Source organism: Eurypyga helias, unplaced genomic scaffold (assembly GCF_000690775.1).
Source record: "Eurypyga helias isolate BGI_N326 unplaced genomic scaffold, ASM69077v1 scaffold18541, whole genome shotgun sequence".
Lineage (NCBI taxonomy): Eukaryota > Metazoa > Chordata > Aves > Eurypygiformes > Eurypygidae > Eurypyga > Eurypyga helias.
Window position 1 is genome coordinate 22,848 of NW_010231706.1, and position 14,473 is coordinate 37,320.

The 14,473-nt window shown below is 43.8% G+C and overlaps 1 protein-coding gene across 1 annotated transcript in view; it reads left to right on the forward strand.

Moving 5' to 3' along the window:
• The window catches only part of LOC104516751 (lipoxygenase homology domain-containing protein 1-like), a gene marked incomplete at both ends in the record, with an annotated part of 33,633 nt that extends 21,417 nt beyond the window's left edge, over positions 1 to 12,216 (forward strand). The window contains 2 exons of the mRNA XM_010161183.1: positions 5,772 to 5,949; positions 12,031 to 12,216. Coding sequence (XP_010159485.1) covers positions 5,772 to 5,949; positions 12,031 to 12,216 — 364 coding nt within the window. The remainder of the gene's footprint in view (positions 1 to 5,771; positions 5,950 to 12,030) is intronic.
• Positions 12,217 to 14,473: the final 2,257 nt, after the last annotated feature.

The window sequence follows — 14,473 nt, forward strand, 5'->3', positions numbered from 1 at the left end:
CCCATAAATAATGTGCATCTAAACACTGGTCCTAGGTGGCCACCAGTTTCCAGTGAAGCGATGAACTGCTCTTCATGTCCACCTGAATGCTCCAAAAAGCTTTTCTGTGGTGCAGAACCTTTTTGTTCTTGAGCACTGTCACTTCTAAGTTTTTTTTCTCAGCAGCTCTTGTGCAGCTTTCCAAAGCATTAGGCCTTCGGCATACATCTTCCGAATATATGTCACAGACACGAAATCTTTGTCTCTGTGCCCAAGGAATAACTCAATCTGTTCTTTCATTTGATTCTGTTATCGTGCCTTTGCCAGTTCTCCGATACCTTCCCAAGTTTTATAAATCATATTCATATAAAATGAAATCAAATAAAGCTTATTCATCCAGAGGCATTCCAGATCTTCCAGTCATGAATTAGCAATATCTCAAAGGCAAGGGACAGTGACCTCTTCAGTGGCAGGTGGCACCTCCACATGTCGTGTCGCCAGGTCTGTCCAGTTGTCCACCCTCCTGGACTGTCCACCCGCAGCAAGGTTTTTTGAGAGAAGCAGGCAAAATAGACTCTCATTTGGCCACTCTGGTGGGCTTACAGCCCTCCTGTAGCTCTACAGAAACTTCAGTGAGACCGTGCACGCAACTCTTTGGGACTAATATTTTAGAAGCTTTGGAAAATTGTACACGTAGTTTCTATTTTTCTTGTAGATATAGAGCAGTGAGGATCTTCTGGCTCCAGTGATAGCAGAGAGCTTTATTTATTAGTTTTCTTTCCCACCTTCCCTGCAAAGGTAAACATAACATTTGCATTCCCAGGCAGAGAGTGAGGACAGGAGTGCTCTGGAAGAGGGGAGGAAGGATTTGTGTTCTCTGATTTGTATTCCAGCCTTGAAAACTTATGTAGCCTGGTGTGACATGAAAACTGATCTGAGCCCATTTCCATTTCTGTCAAAAGTGCATATTAAAACTGCATAATGAAATACTTGTGGGGGTAGTGCTAAACTCTCAGACAGATGGTTCACAGTTAGTGCTAACTAGCACAGTGAAATGAGAAGCTAGATTAAGCCATCAACCCCGTAATTAACCATTTGTTGCTCCATTTATCTACAGGATATTCTCAGTTTTCTTGTTCTAGTAAAATAACAATAAATGATCTTTTTAATTCTCTTTGGTCTTTTTGTAAAACGTTGCTGGTCATAATTTATACTGCTTTTAGTTTACCAGGAATAGAAGTGTGTAAATACCAATTAAAATGCATGAATTATCAATGATGTTGTACACAGCCAAAACATTCAATTTACAAGCAGTGTAGTCCTTTTTTTTCCTTTCTGCCTAGATAAAATATATTAAAATTTCATTCAGAATCTCCACAAAGTAACGGACTTGGTGCCAAAGATTCAAACTGCACCGAACGTGGCAATAAGATTTAAACACTGATACTTAATACTCTAGAGGGAACAAAATTTGATTAGTGGCGTGGTGAGCTAGAATGTATGTTATTGATTATTGCTATGCATGGAAAGACATACCACAAAACTCTCTAAAGCTGAGCAACGCTTTCTGATCTCACTACTGCTGGAAGCGACACAAAGTTTGGGCATTTTCCACTGACCTAATGCTGCATCTCATGGTCTTTGACATCAGGATACCCTGCCACTGCTCTGTGTTTCTGAAAAATCAGGGAATAGAGTGATAGAATCACAGAATGGTTTGGGCTGGAAGGGACCTTGAAAGGCCATCTAATCCACACTCCCTGCCATGGGCAGGGACACCTTCCACTGGACCAGGTTGCTCAGAGCTCCATCCGACCTCACCTTGAATGATTCCGGGGATGGGGCATCAACAGTTCCTCTGGGCAACTTGTGCCAGTGATTCACCACCCTCATCATAAAAAAAATGTGGCTTCTAATCAGGAAACGTATCTAAATGCATGTTGTGGAAGCCTCCTCCTGGGATAGCCTATTCTTCTGTTTACACAATGATTTCACCTGCTGCCCAGTGTCTTAGAAATGAAGTTGAAAAGCTAGAAATAAGAGGGGATGAGAGCTCTCTGAGTGAAGTAACAGGAATTGTAAGGCTGTTGAATTCTGCAGGGTTGCTTCCCTCAGAATTTTAATGTTACTTTGTGCTGTCAAAGCCAGGCAGATAAGAAGCTGTCTTAATGAGGCACTAATTGCATTGCATTCAAACGTCACAAATAATCCTGAATGTGGGACTTGGTCTTTATTCAGTACTTTTTCCTTTTTATAAAGGAGATTAAGAGAATTTGAGACAATCACTGAAGCTGACTGTTGTTCTTTGCAACAAAGTCCTTTTGTTTCACAATCAGAGCACCCTGTTTTTAAGCTACGACTAATGACATGCAACAGAACCATAAAAACGTGTGGTTATGTCTTTGAAGATGAAACCCAGGACCTATGTATTTTGGTGTTAGAGGGGTGTGAGGCCTTGCAGAGCGTGTTTTACACTGCAGCTGAGAGAAGGCTGGGTTGAGTTAAACCAAATGATCAGATGTGTCAAATCTTTCTGTTACAGCATACAGCTCACAATTAATTTCAGATTGCTGGTTAAAGTTCCTGTCAGCTGCAATATTTGCTCAGCTACAAAGCAAATTATTAACATTTATTCATATGTACTCTCACTTCCTTTTAATTTCTGTAGTTGTTCTACAGCCCAGTTAAAACTTGTGCATAATTAGTGATAAGGTTTGAGCTTAAAAGCATACAAAATGTCCACAGAAGGCTCTGGATATCCTAAAAAATAGCTTAGATGCAATCTAAACCAGCAGTCTCATTGCTGAGTGGTATCTAATTTTTCTGAGAGGAACAGACAGAAAGTAAAAATAGCCTCAGCTCAGCTCCCTGAGATGACTTCCTTGACCCTTATGATCCACATCAAAATCCTGCATCACCCTCTGTGTGTGCAACACCCACAAACATCTCCTTGTAGGAAGGGATTCATTTTGTGCTATTTTTGTCATTGAAAATGCTATGTTCAGCTTTCACCTCTCCTACCAAACTATTTAGGTCTCCTCTGTAGTCAGCAGAAAGAGAGATCTGAGACAGGAGGAGATGCCTTGAAGGGCAGTTTACCTGCCCCCATCATGGGTGGGATGCAGTGCTCCCCTGGTGACACCCATCTCTCACTAATGACCGTAGGGACGGCCAACACGACGTGCTTGGGATGGATGCCCGGCATTCAGGCAGCTCGTGCTAGGAAAGGTCGGCAGCGTACCCAAGTTGTGACTGAGCAGTCTTCCTGCTGCCTCCATGCCCCTTGCCGTGATGTCCCCTGAGCAAACGATGCTCGTACAATTAATCTCTCGCTCCTGTCCGCTCCTTTCTGCAGCATCCCATACCGAGGGAGCGGAGGCTGCTCGCTCTGTCTGTGCCGACTGCTCACACCCAGCTGCACATGGGTGAAATCACTCATCCCGGGTGTGGGGCTGGAGTTGGAGCGGGCATTTTGCTCCAGTTGTTTTAGTAGCCAGACGGCTTTTCCCAGGCAGCATCTGGAGCGCTGGGCACAGCCTGGCTGTTTGTAAAGAGGTCTCATCTCTCTGCGGGTGCACTCCAGCTGGCAACTCTAATCTGTTTCTACCCCCCGTCGCTTTCCTGACATTTCCCTGCAAGCTTTGCTCAGGACATTTTGCTGCTAAGTGTCACTGCCATTCCCAAGCAGGGCAGAGGTAGAATTGGCTGAACCTTTTCCAGTGAAGAGTTTATGCACCCAGGCAAAAAATAGGCATTTTCAGTCAACCTGAGATTATTCATAATATACATTTGCAAATTTTAGCCAAAGAAAAGTTTCCAGGTTGTACTTCTAAGAGGATGTAGGCATTGCTGATGCAACCCTGAGAGAGACTTCCTTCTGGTCTCTGCCCCAGTAGAGAGGGTACCAGCTGGGGTGGTGGAGACCTTATTTCTGCTTGGCTGAAAGCAAAGATTTGATTCAATATCTTGACTCACAGAGCAGTTTTTTTGATCACAAAGCAATAGTGTCACTGGCTGTGAATAAGCAGCTTTTTAGAAAAGTGGGACAGTTTCAGCAGCCTAAAATGTCCTGTACCTCTGGGATGAAGGTGCTGTTTTACAGATCCCTGTTAAGCATCAGGCAGAGAGAAAACCCCAGAAGAGTGTTCTACCCACGGAACTGTACAATGCACAAATAGCACAGCTACTGCTTCATCTTCAGTGTAGCTACTCCCTTCTTCAAAACAGTTTTTTATAACCTGGAGCAATGTTCTTCTTTTGAACTGCTAAAGGCTCCAGCAAAGCTTGGCTGGGGTCAAGAGAAGTGCATGGATTGGGACACATGCAGTTTGAGGAGAGAATTTGAGTGCGTTTTATCTCAAGATAAGTTCTATAAGTTTCTTAGGCCGATATATGAGAGTGCAGCAGAAGGTCACCAAGATAGTCAAGGGGCTGAAGCATATGGCACACTAGGAAAGGCTAAGGTAAATGGGGTTTTTAAGCCCTGAGAAGAAAAAGCTAAGGGGGAATCGAATTGCAGTCTTCTGCTGCTTAAAGGGAGGTTACAGAGACCATTGACCCAGTCTCTTCTCAGAGGTGAACAGTGAAAGGGTATGAGGCAATGGGGACAACTTACAGCAAGAAAAATCCTGATTGGATATAAGGAAAAAATATCTTCCCAATCAGAGTAATGCAGCCCTAGGATGGAGGCCCACAGTGCTGGGGTAATCTTCACCCCTGAAGATTTTCAAAACTCAGTTGGACGTGGCCTTGCAGTTAGACTTGCTTGGAGAAGGAGGTGGGACTAGACACCTCCATGTGTCCCTTTTAACTTGACATTTTCCATGACTCCATGATTTGTTTCTTCCTACTATCGTGTCACACTTCTCTGATGCGTCTGGGCTCATGTTTCCATGGCCTTTGCAGAGATGTGCCTCGCAAGACACTGTTTCTTGATGCACTGCTTCACTCAGGTGTGGTCTCCATTTCTGTTGGATGGTACAAAAAATGGTAATTTGCAGCCCTGTCTCCTTCCTTCCCTCCAACTCCCCCAGTTTAGTGAGAATTTACTGGTTTTACTGTAGTCAAGTGTAATGCCTGTCTCCAAGTAGACTGATACTCCACTGAGCCCACACTCAACAGGACACATAAAGGTGGGACTTTCATTAGGTTCCTATTCTGTTCTTGTCACCACAGCATCTGAGCTCCTTCCCATGATACATTAGACAGTGTGACTAATATCTGCTGCATACTGTTTGTTCTGTCACCTTTTCTCAGAAGGAGAAGAGTGTGAAGTGTTAAGTTTTGTTGGCCTAATTTTATCTTGTGCGTTGCTGTAACTTGTTTGGGTTTGGTTTGCATATCTCCACAATGATTGCTGTGTGTTTGCACAGGGGAGGCAGGCAAAAGAAAGGTAACTTGTACTTCAAGGAGAGGTAATGAAGTTTTCAATAAAGCTGTTACTTCTCTAGACTTAATTCCATACTGCCCTCCAGGAAAGGTCTGACTCTCTGAGAGGTGAACTTTGTCCATAACTTATGTCAGAGGAGCAAACTTCTTCTTATGTTTTACCCTGTGTGTGAAAACATCCAATATTATGAAGACCATTCCTCAGGGCAATTCACCACAGCAAATATTGTCCTTACTGACAGCTCTGGTTAGCCCAGAAGAGCTCAGTACAGATTTTGTAGCTGTGACCAAGCTCTACACATGATCTACCACATTGTGCACATTATAGCTTTGATCTTTGCCCTCGTTCACATGTTAGTTGACATTTAGCTGATTTTTTCCCCCCTTATTTTGGCTCTTCACAGATCGTCCTCAAGAACCTCACTAATCAAGAAGTAGCCACATTTACCTACGGTGAATGGCTGTCTAAGCTGAAAAATGCCAAGGGAAGTCTTGTGTGCGAGATGCCAGCCGTGATAGATGATGAGCAAATGATGGAGGACACGACATACACCCTTCAGGTTAAAACCAGTGATGTTGGAGGCAAGTCCATGGTGGATATTTGATTACTTTTCTAGTATAAAGTTTGATTTTTAGCAATGGAAAACATCTCCTGCTTAGTTTGAAATTATGTTTAAAGAAGCATAATTTAGCCCTACTATGCCGGAGCCCCTCCAGTTTGGCTGGTTGTTCATCAGGACTGTTATGCTGTGGGATTCATCCTCATTTGAGCATTCCATAAAATACATAGCCACAAAGCCTATGTTTGACTGCTCACTGCTTCCTCTGAAGACACCCTAACAGAAGTTGTTGGCAGACCATGTTGCAATGATCAGGAGCCCCTTTTTCTTTTTGGTCAGGTCTATCCTTGTAGGAATAACAAAAGTTACGGTGAAAGTTGGTGGGCCCCAGGCTTTTTGGTCAGCATTATCTACTTTGGCCGGAGAGGAGCAATAATTCATCCTCTTTTTCCAAGCGTTTTGAGACCAGTGATCTCAGGCTCTGCAAAACCATCGCTAAATGCACACCAGATAGAAGAGATGGAACTGAATATAATGAAAGCTGCAGAGCTTCAAGAGCCAACAAATGGGATTTCATTGTCATTTCCTGGGATCAGTGCCTTGCTTCATGAGAACTTCTGTCAGGCTGCTCAATGAAAGCTGCAATGACATACAAGCTGCCTTGTGCCAAAATGGGGCAAGTTAGGCATTATCTTGCAGACGCATTGTTTAAAGGTTGACCCTCAGAGGGGACGCTGCCAGACCAGTGCACATAACCACCTCCTGACCACTGCCTCTCCTTCTTTTTCCTTTTAAATTTTTTTTACCTGGATTTACCAGTGGTTAATTTTGCAGTTTGTGAGATTTGATCTGAGAATATCAAAATTTCCCTGGCAGAGTGTCTTCATGCCACCTCACCATTTTATATCTATCTGCTCTGCCTGCTGCTTGTCTGAAAAACATGTAGTGAAATATGAAAAACAAAAGAGAGAGAGAGGAAGATTTGTTTATGATTCTGGAAATCCATCTAATATAATGGTAGCTCTTTCTGTGACCTTTTTCTGAAATCCAGCCCTAACTCACAAAGGCGATGGAAATAGAAATGAGAGGAGAATAGAAGATGACAGCAACAGCAGACAGATCTGCCCTTCCCATTGAATGAAGGATGACGGGTATTAATGATGAAACATTTTATTTCATTATGAACAGTGACAACCAGTAGGAAAGAGCAGATTACAAAGAGGTTTCAGAGAGTCTGTTTATGATTAGATCACACAGCACACTGACATAATGCTGAACTTTATCCAGCTTATCTAAAGAGGGTACAAGTCATGAACCATCTCCCCTCTTTGATCATTATGTATTCCACCTTTACTCCTGGTTGGACCAATTCAGGAAAAAAGATATTTTATCCTTGATGGTGAGTTTAAACCTGTTATATCATCTCCTGCCACACTGACATTGTCTAGGGACAGCAATGCTCCACAGTGAATAGAATCAGGTGTGTTTATTCTTAGGTATAAAGTTTTTCTCTGCAATAGCTTTCAACTTTCCAGTGCACCAGAGGCATTGAAACAAACAAAAAAAGAAAATGTAGGGTACAATCTATCATCTCACCTATTTGTCACTTTAAAAAAAAATATAGTTGTGATCTTAACTCCTTCTAGACTAAACTGTCTCTGGTCAGTTTGTCTGGGAGAGGAGTCTTAATCAGTGGTCTGGATCATCCTCTGCAGGGTCTCTGTCACTCTGTCTTCATCAGATTCAGATAGCTTAGGCTTGGTGCCTAAAGTTAAGGAAAACTAATCCCATAAAAAATGTCTTGCAGCAAACTAGAAAGCAACATTAATTTCCTCCCCACCATACACACTTATTTAACAACAGTCCTGTTTTGATTTCTCCTCAAAGAAACCTCTGAGTTACAGTTTGGCTTCCCAGAAGTCATTCAACTTGGATGATCATGTAATCTCAGGGAAAGACTCCTCTCTTTCAAAGGTCAAATCCAGAGGCCACCAGAAGTACCACAAGTGGCAGCTCTAAGTGTGCACACAGATAAGGGTTGTTATGGCAGACACATCCCATGTCATAGAATCACAGAATGGTTTGGGTTGGAAGGGACCTTAAAGACCATCTAGTTCCAACCAACCATATCAGATGGGTTATCTTTGGTTAAAACCAAGATCTTGATTTACTTCTGATCTTATAAGAGAAGTAACTCACAATCTAATTTTCTGGAAGGTATGACCCACAGACACAGCTGCAGTGGAGCCAGACCATCTGATGGCTCTTTCTGTGGCATAAAATTACCCTTGCCTGTTAATTTTGATTTACACAGACTTTCTGTATTCGATATTCAGGCATCATATATATGGTAATGCAATAAAGATGGAGCAAGAATAAATACTGCTTTCTCATTTTCAAAGCATTAACAAAGCAGGAGGTTTTTATCTCTGCTGTTATAAGATTAATTAGTATGTTGTCAGCTATGCTACAGCCTACAAATTACATAATTTAGGACAGTTGGTGTCAGTTCCTAGTGCCTTATCCAAGTCTCTGTTAAGTCAAAAGAAGAACATTCTTTGGCCTCAGAAGGCTACAGTTTGTTTAAAAAAGATGCAGCTGCTCAGTAAGATTCACAAAATCATGGACACTTTTGTTGGAAGGGGCCTCTGGAGGTTATTTCATCCATCTGCCTGCTCAAAAGGCTATTTCCAACACTATGTCAAATCACCTAAGACTCTTACCAGCTGAGTCTTGGACTCCTCCAGGGGTGTGACCCACCACCTCCCCAGGCACCTGATACAGACCTGTACAATTTTAATCATAAATATATTTTTTCCTGATGCCCAGCCTGAAGCTCCTCAGCAATTTGTGGCTGTGGCTCCTTGGGGTATGGTCTGACATATTCACAGCACATATTCACAGCACAGAAAAATTCTATGAATTTTTCTGATTGGAAAAGACCTTTAAGATCATTGAGTCCAACCGTTAACTCAGCACTGCCAAGTCAACCCTAAGCCATGTCCCTGAGCATCACATCAGCTCATCTATTAAACACCTCCCAGGATGGTGTCTCCAACACCTTCTTGGGCAGACCCTTCCAATGCCTGGCAGCCCTTTCCAGGAAAACATTTTCCCTAATATCCAACCTAAACATCTCCTGGCACAACTTGAGGCCATTTCAGCTTGTCCTATCACTTGTCTCTTGGGAGAAGAGACCAACCCCACCCCTTTCTGTGCCCTTATTTCAGGGAGTTGTAGAGAGCCACATAAGGTCTCCCTGAGCCTCCTCTTCTCCAAGTTGAACACCACCAGCTCCCTCAGCCACTCCTCACAGGACTTGTGCTCCAGACCCTTCCTCAGCTCCATTCCCTTCTCCTGACACGCTCCAGCCCCTCAGTGTCTTTCCTGGAGTGAGGGGCCCAAAACTGAACACAGTATTCAAGGTGAAGCCCCACCAGTGCCCAGTAAAGGGGGACAATCCCTGCCCTGACCCTGGTGGCCACGCTGCTCCTGATGCAGGCCAGGATGTCATTGGCCTTCTAATAATTGTTATCACTGTCCCTCCACAGGGTCAAGGGTCACTTGTTCACCTCCCCTGGTTCATCTCCCTTGGCGTCTCCACACAGCTGTATGCCCCAGCTCCTGTCCATCTTGGCAACCATCTGCTGAGCCCTCCTCAGTGTCTCGATAGGACCCAGGGACCCAAGCTGGCACCATGGTCTAAATATGGGCCCTTTAGTGCTGAGCAAAGGGGATAAAAGCTTCCCTTCAGCTGCTGGCTGTAGTCCTCCTGATGTAACGAGTTACATGGTTTGCATCGAACACTGACAACTTGCTCTTAGCTCACATTCAGCCTGAACGTGAATGTCACTGTTACAACCTCTGCGTCTTCAACTCCCCAGCATATACAGTTTATTCCACCCAAGATGCAGAACTTTGCATTTCTCCTTGCTGAACCTCATGGGATTTCTGCTTGCCCAGTCCTCAAGTCCTCAAGGTCCACCTGGGTTGGAATTCTGCCAGTCAGTATGTCAGTCACACCCCTGAATTTAATGTTATCCGTAAATCTGCTGAGGATGCACCCTGTCATGGTTGAGGATGCTGATGACAAAGTTCAGTGCTGCAGACCCCAGTATCGACCCACGAACTATCACACTCATTGCCAACTTGTGCAACCCCAGTACCTTCATCTCTTCATTTGTCAAAATTGTTACAGTGCCTAAATGTGCCTGACAGTTTCCTGGAATTAACAACAACAACAACAACAACAAATCAGAGACCCAACTAAGTGAAATGTACATTGATTCAGCAATTTCTGTTCTTTTCTTTCCCATCTCCTGCTAATTGCTTGTGAGGGAAATGTCACGGCATGAGGCCCTCATAAGCTTTTTCCCGCAGGGAAGATTTTGCTAAGAAACAGTTGGTTCTGTGCTTTTTGAGACCTCGCATTAATTGGGACTCTGCTCCTTGTAAGGAAATGGACTTTAGTTTGCTTTGTTCCTCACCTCAGCAAGCTTTAGGGTTGTAAAAGGTACTGCCAAGATGAACTGCCTGAATCCCTGACGCTTTCTCTCCCTTCGTAAGGTCTTCCCAGGGAACTGCTGAAAATTAGCCCAAATTTAACATGGGCAATTTTTCACATGGACACCAAATATTGCTTTGCCTTTTCTATGTCTGACTCTTTTATCCTCTTTTTTTATTCCTACATTTAATATTTTTTTTTTTCAATCCTCAGAAGACTTGTGATTTCTTCCTGATTTCTCTATTGAAATAATTATCCTGAAGAAGGGGTAGATTTCTCAAATGGTTTTCTGTTCCCCCTGACTTTGTCTCTGCATTGTGTTGTGAATGTAGCTGTGAGAAGTACTGTCCGTGTGGTCCAAAGTGGATTTACGATCCTCTTGTGTAAGAAATGGGTTGGCAGGCAGTTAGAATTTCCAGAGCTGGGCTATCTAACTGAAGGCAGCAGATGCTGAGTTTCTTTGTAAGACAGATTTGGTCTCGAGGATCTCTTTTTTTTTTCCCAAAATCTAAGGGCTTTGGTTCTGACACAGCCATGAGTGCTTGCCCAGGTGGAATCAGATTTTTTTCTATGAATCTGTTTTTTCATCCTGGCACCGAAAACAAAAAAATGATATTTTTGGTCAAATTATATCTAATGCCAGGTAAAATTGCTCCAACACCTTCAGCTAAAATGTTGGTAAGGTCACTGCAGGTGATGGTTTTGTCTTGAACTCTCCAAAATCCATGAAAATTAACAATGTCGCTGTTCTCTGCAGCAAAATATGAGCAGTCATAGGCATACAAAATACAGTATCAGGTAATAAAGATATTTTCTTTTCCTAACATATATATAAAAAGGGTGGGATTTGACAAGGTAAACTTGTATGAGAAAGGGATTTATACCATTAACACAGCACGAACAATATTTTGAGAAACAGGAGCATAGAAGGAAGGAAGACCTGTGGGAGGGAAAACCGGGCCCCAAGATGCCATAGAAGTTTGTCTGATGGTCTGCACTTTGCTTCCAAATCCCTGCGCCACACAACACAGGGAAAGCAGCACAAGGCAGAATCCAGCCGAAGTGTCCTGTGTGCAGCAGGACAGCTGGGAGGAGGTTGTGGAACTGCAGAAGGAGATCAAAGTGTGGAAAAAGGGCGTCAGCCCAGTGGGAAGCCCAGGTCCTTGTGTCTAGAAAAGTTTAATTATGTTCTTTATTGCTCTTGCATAGATTGTCAAATGTTGCTGGGTAAGTCACTTTGCTTCCCAAGCTACCTTGGAAAAATGGGAGCTGTAACACTGACATCCTCTGCAACATGCTCCATCAGAGCAGTCTCCTACTTATTAGTATTGCAGACCTTAAATGCAAGGGCCAAACTTTCCAGCTGTACCAGGGAGTTGGGCTGGAAGACCTGTCTCGTTAGATATCATGGGGTGTGATCTTTGCAGGATCCTGCACAAATTCACTGGAGTTTGTGGGATGCACCCAGAGAAACCCGAGCATCACTGCAGCCTCTTCCAGCCTGCCTTTGCTGCCTCCATTTCCATGCGACCAGGGGTTGGATGTCAGCCCTAAGTGGAAGGATAGCTCACGACGATGTGTCTTGTTCCCTCCCTCCAGGAGCAGGCACTGACGCCAACGTGTCCTTGATCCTGTTTGGAGAGAACGGAGACAGCGGAACCCTGGCTCTGAAGGAGTCCAACAAGTCTAACAAGTTTGAGAGGAACCAGATGGACGAATTCAGCTTCTCGGACATGCTGAGCCTGGGAGATCTCTGTAAAGTGCGGATCTGGCATGACAACAAAGGTCAGGGCAGTGACCCTTGGTGGTGGGAGAGGTCAGGACAACGTTTTCACTGGAGGAAACACAACCTCCATGGACAGGGGGCAGGCTGAGGGCACCCTTCCCAGCTCTCTGCAGGCTGGGTAATCTCAAGGATTTTACCTGGATACTCTGTCCCAGTTTGGCTGTCTAGACATACCCCCTTCATGCAGGAGTCTCCTTGTGTGCTGGTGTTGTACCTGCTCTAATGGGTCCCCAGCTTCCGTCTGAGCTTACAGCCACCACTGCAGCAGGGATGATTATGGCTCCTCCAAAGAAAAGCCATCCAGCCTGTTATCCCAACACACTGGCTCTATTAAAGCAATACCTTTTCCACAGGCCAGTATGGCACTTTCCTAGCAATTTAATGCTATCAGCTTGACACATAGGGTAATGCAGCCTGGCATATCAGTGAGCTTTAGAAGATAGAAATAAAGACCTGTGTCTGTCTTTATTAAAAATACTACATCAGCTGGTGAGTGTGCAGTGCCCTGCTGAGAGACATTCTGGCATTTCCCTGCTGCTGGACACTCTAACCTGTTTCACAAGCAGCAGAGCAGGACTCAGTGCCACTGCCATAGTCATTTGTGCTGTTACTCAGGCACCAAGCAACACCTTGTAACAAATGCATCACGCACGCTGCTGTGATGACATCTCATCCCATTCTATCTTCATCTAGAAGAGATGATCTTGCATTAACAATGACTTGCTTGATAATGGTAGGCCCTTTCTGCAGCCCAAAGGTGAAGCCTGATGGCTCCAGCAGACCCACCTGGATCCATATGGACCAGGCAGTTTGGGCAGTAGTATATATCAAAGTCCTGGGAGGAATGGTAACAGGACTACCCAGTCGATATCTGGTTGCACTGAGGCAAGGGACGTGTTTACGTGTCAGTATGGATACGTCATGGCCATCATCTTCTTGACTTCTCCATGATGAGGCAGATGAGGAAGGCTGCATGTCATGCAATATTAATAAAAGATGCTACCTCTGAATCCCACGGGAGGTTGCCTCCTTATTTTTATGAAAAAAAAAAAAAGAAAAGAATAAGAAAGAAATCTTATTTTAGCCTCTGCCTATTGTGACTTATGGGAAATACAACCACCCACCTAACATAACTATATATTCCCAAACACTGCAAGCTTTGGGTTTGCGTTTATCATTCCCATAACACAGGACAATTTAGTTGATTAACCTCTGTAATAGCATGTTATGTAGCCAGTATTGAATGCAGTAAGGGAGCTGCTTTTAACTGATTTTACTTGCCAAAACACTTATTCTTTGAATTTGTGTTTTAGATGCCTAGATGGAAAGGGCTATCAAATTGGTTCAGCAAACAGGCATCTCTGCAGTTGCAAGGGTAGCTTAGATGTCCTTCTGAGAGCAGTGAGAAATCAACATGGACTTGCAGATTCATTCTCTAATATATTCCTAGCTAAAATGTCTACAAAAAGAACATTTTACTCAAGAGACATAGTGGCTCACTGGTGATTGGTCATGCTAACAGAATGAAATACAGCCACCAGATCAGGGATGAGACACATGATCGGGTTGGAGCGTAGGAAGGTGATCCTGGCAGCTGTTTCCAAAAGTAGCATCATTGGGTGCCTGAGGAAGAGTAGAAACTGAGGAAATGTGTGTAATGCTTCCCCAATTCTCTGCATCTTGCTGTGTGTAGCTCAGGGCATTTCCTAAACTGGATATAATTTTTGTTCATTAAGAAATTTTCAGTGAATTTTCTCATTCAAATGTTTGTCCAGACTGTCCGGGAGCCACTTGGCACCCACGGCTTTCCATGGCAACGAGTCCTATGGATGCGGTCTCTGCTGCGTAACAAGTGAATCTTGCTGATCTAGGCAGTTTTGATGCCTTTTCCTCCTTTCTTTTCCTTTCTTTTCCTTCTTTCCTTCTTCTTTCCTTCTAACCACGGTTCACCTTCTCTGTGCCGCTGATGATGTTGTTGATACAGGTTGGGGTGTTACCACATTGCTGCTGAGCCGTGGGGCATGCTCTTGGTTAGCGGCAAAGGGAAGTAACAGAGCCTTAGGCTAAGCAGTAAACAGACTCAGATTTGCTGTGGGCTAAAAGCATGTATCCTTATAGCCACCACAACTCAGGTAAAATAGTAAACCATGTCTCCAGAATCTGAAAAAATACTTCATATAAATACACACTGCAACCTCACACTCTCCCTATTTCTGTCATGCCACAGAAGAACAGAATCAGGGAATGGTTTGGGTT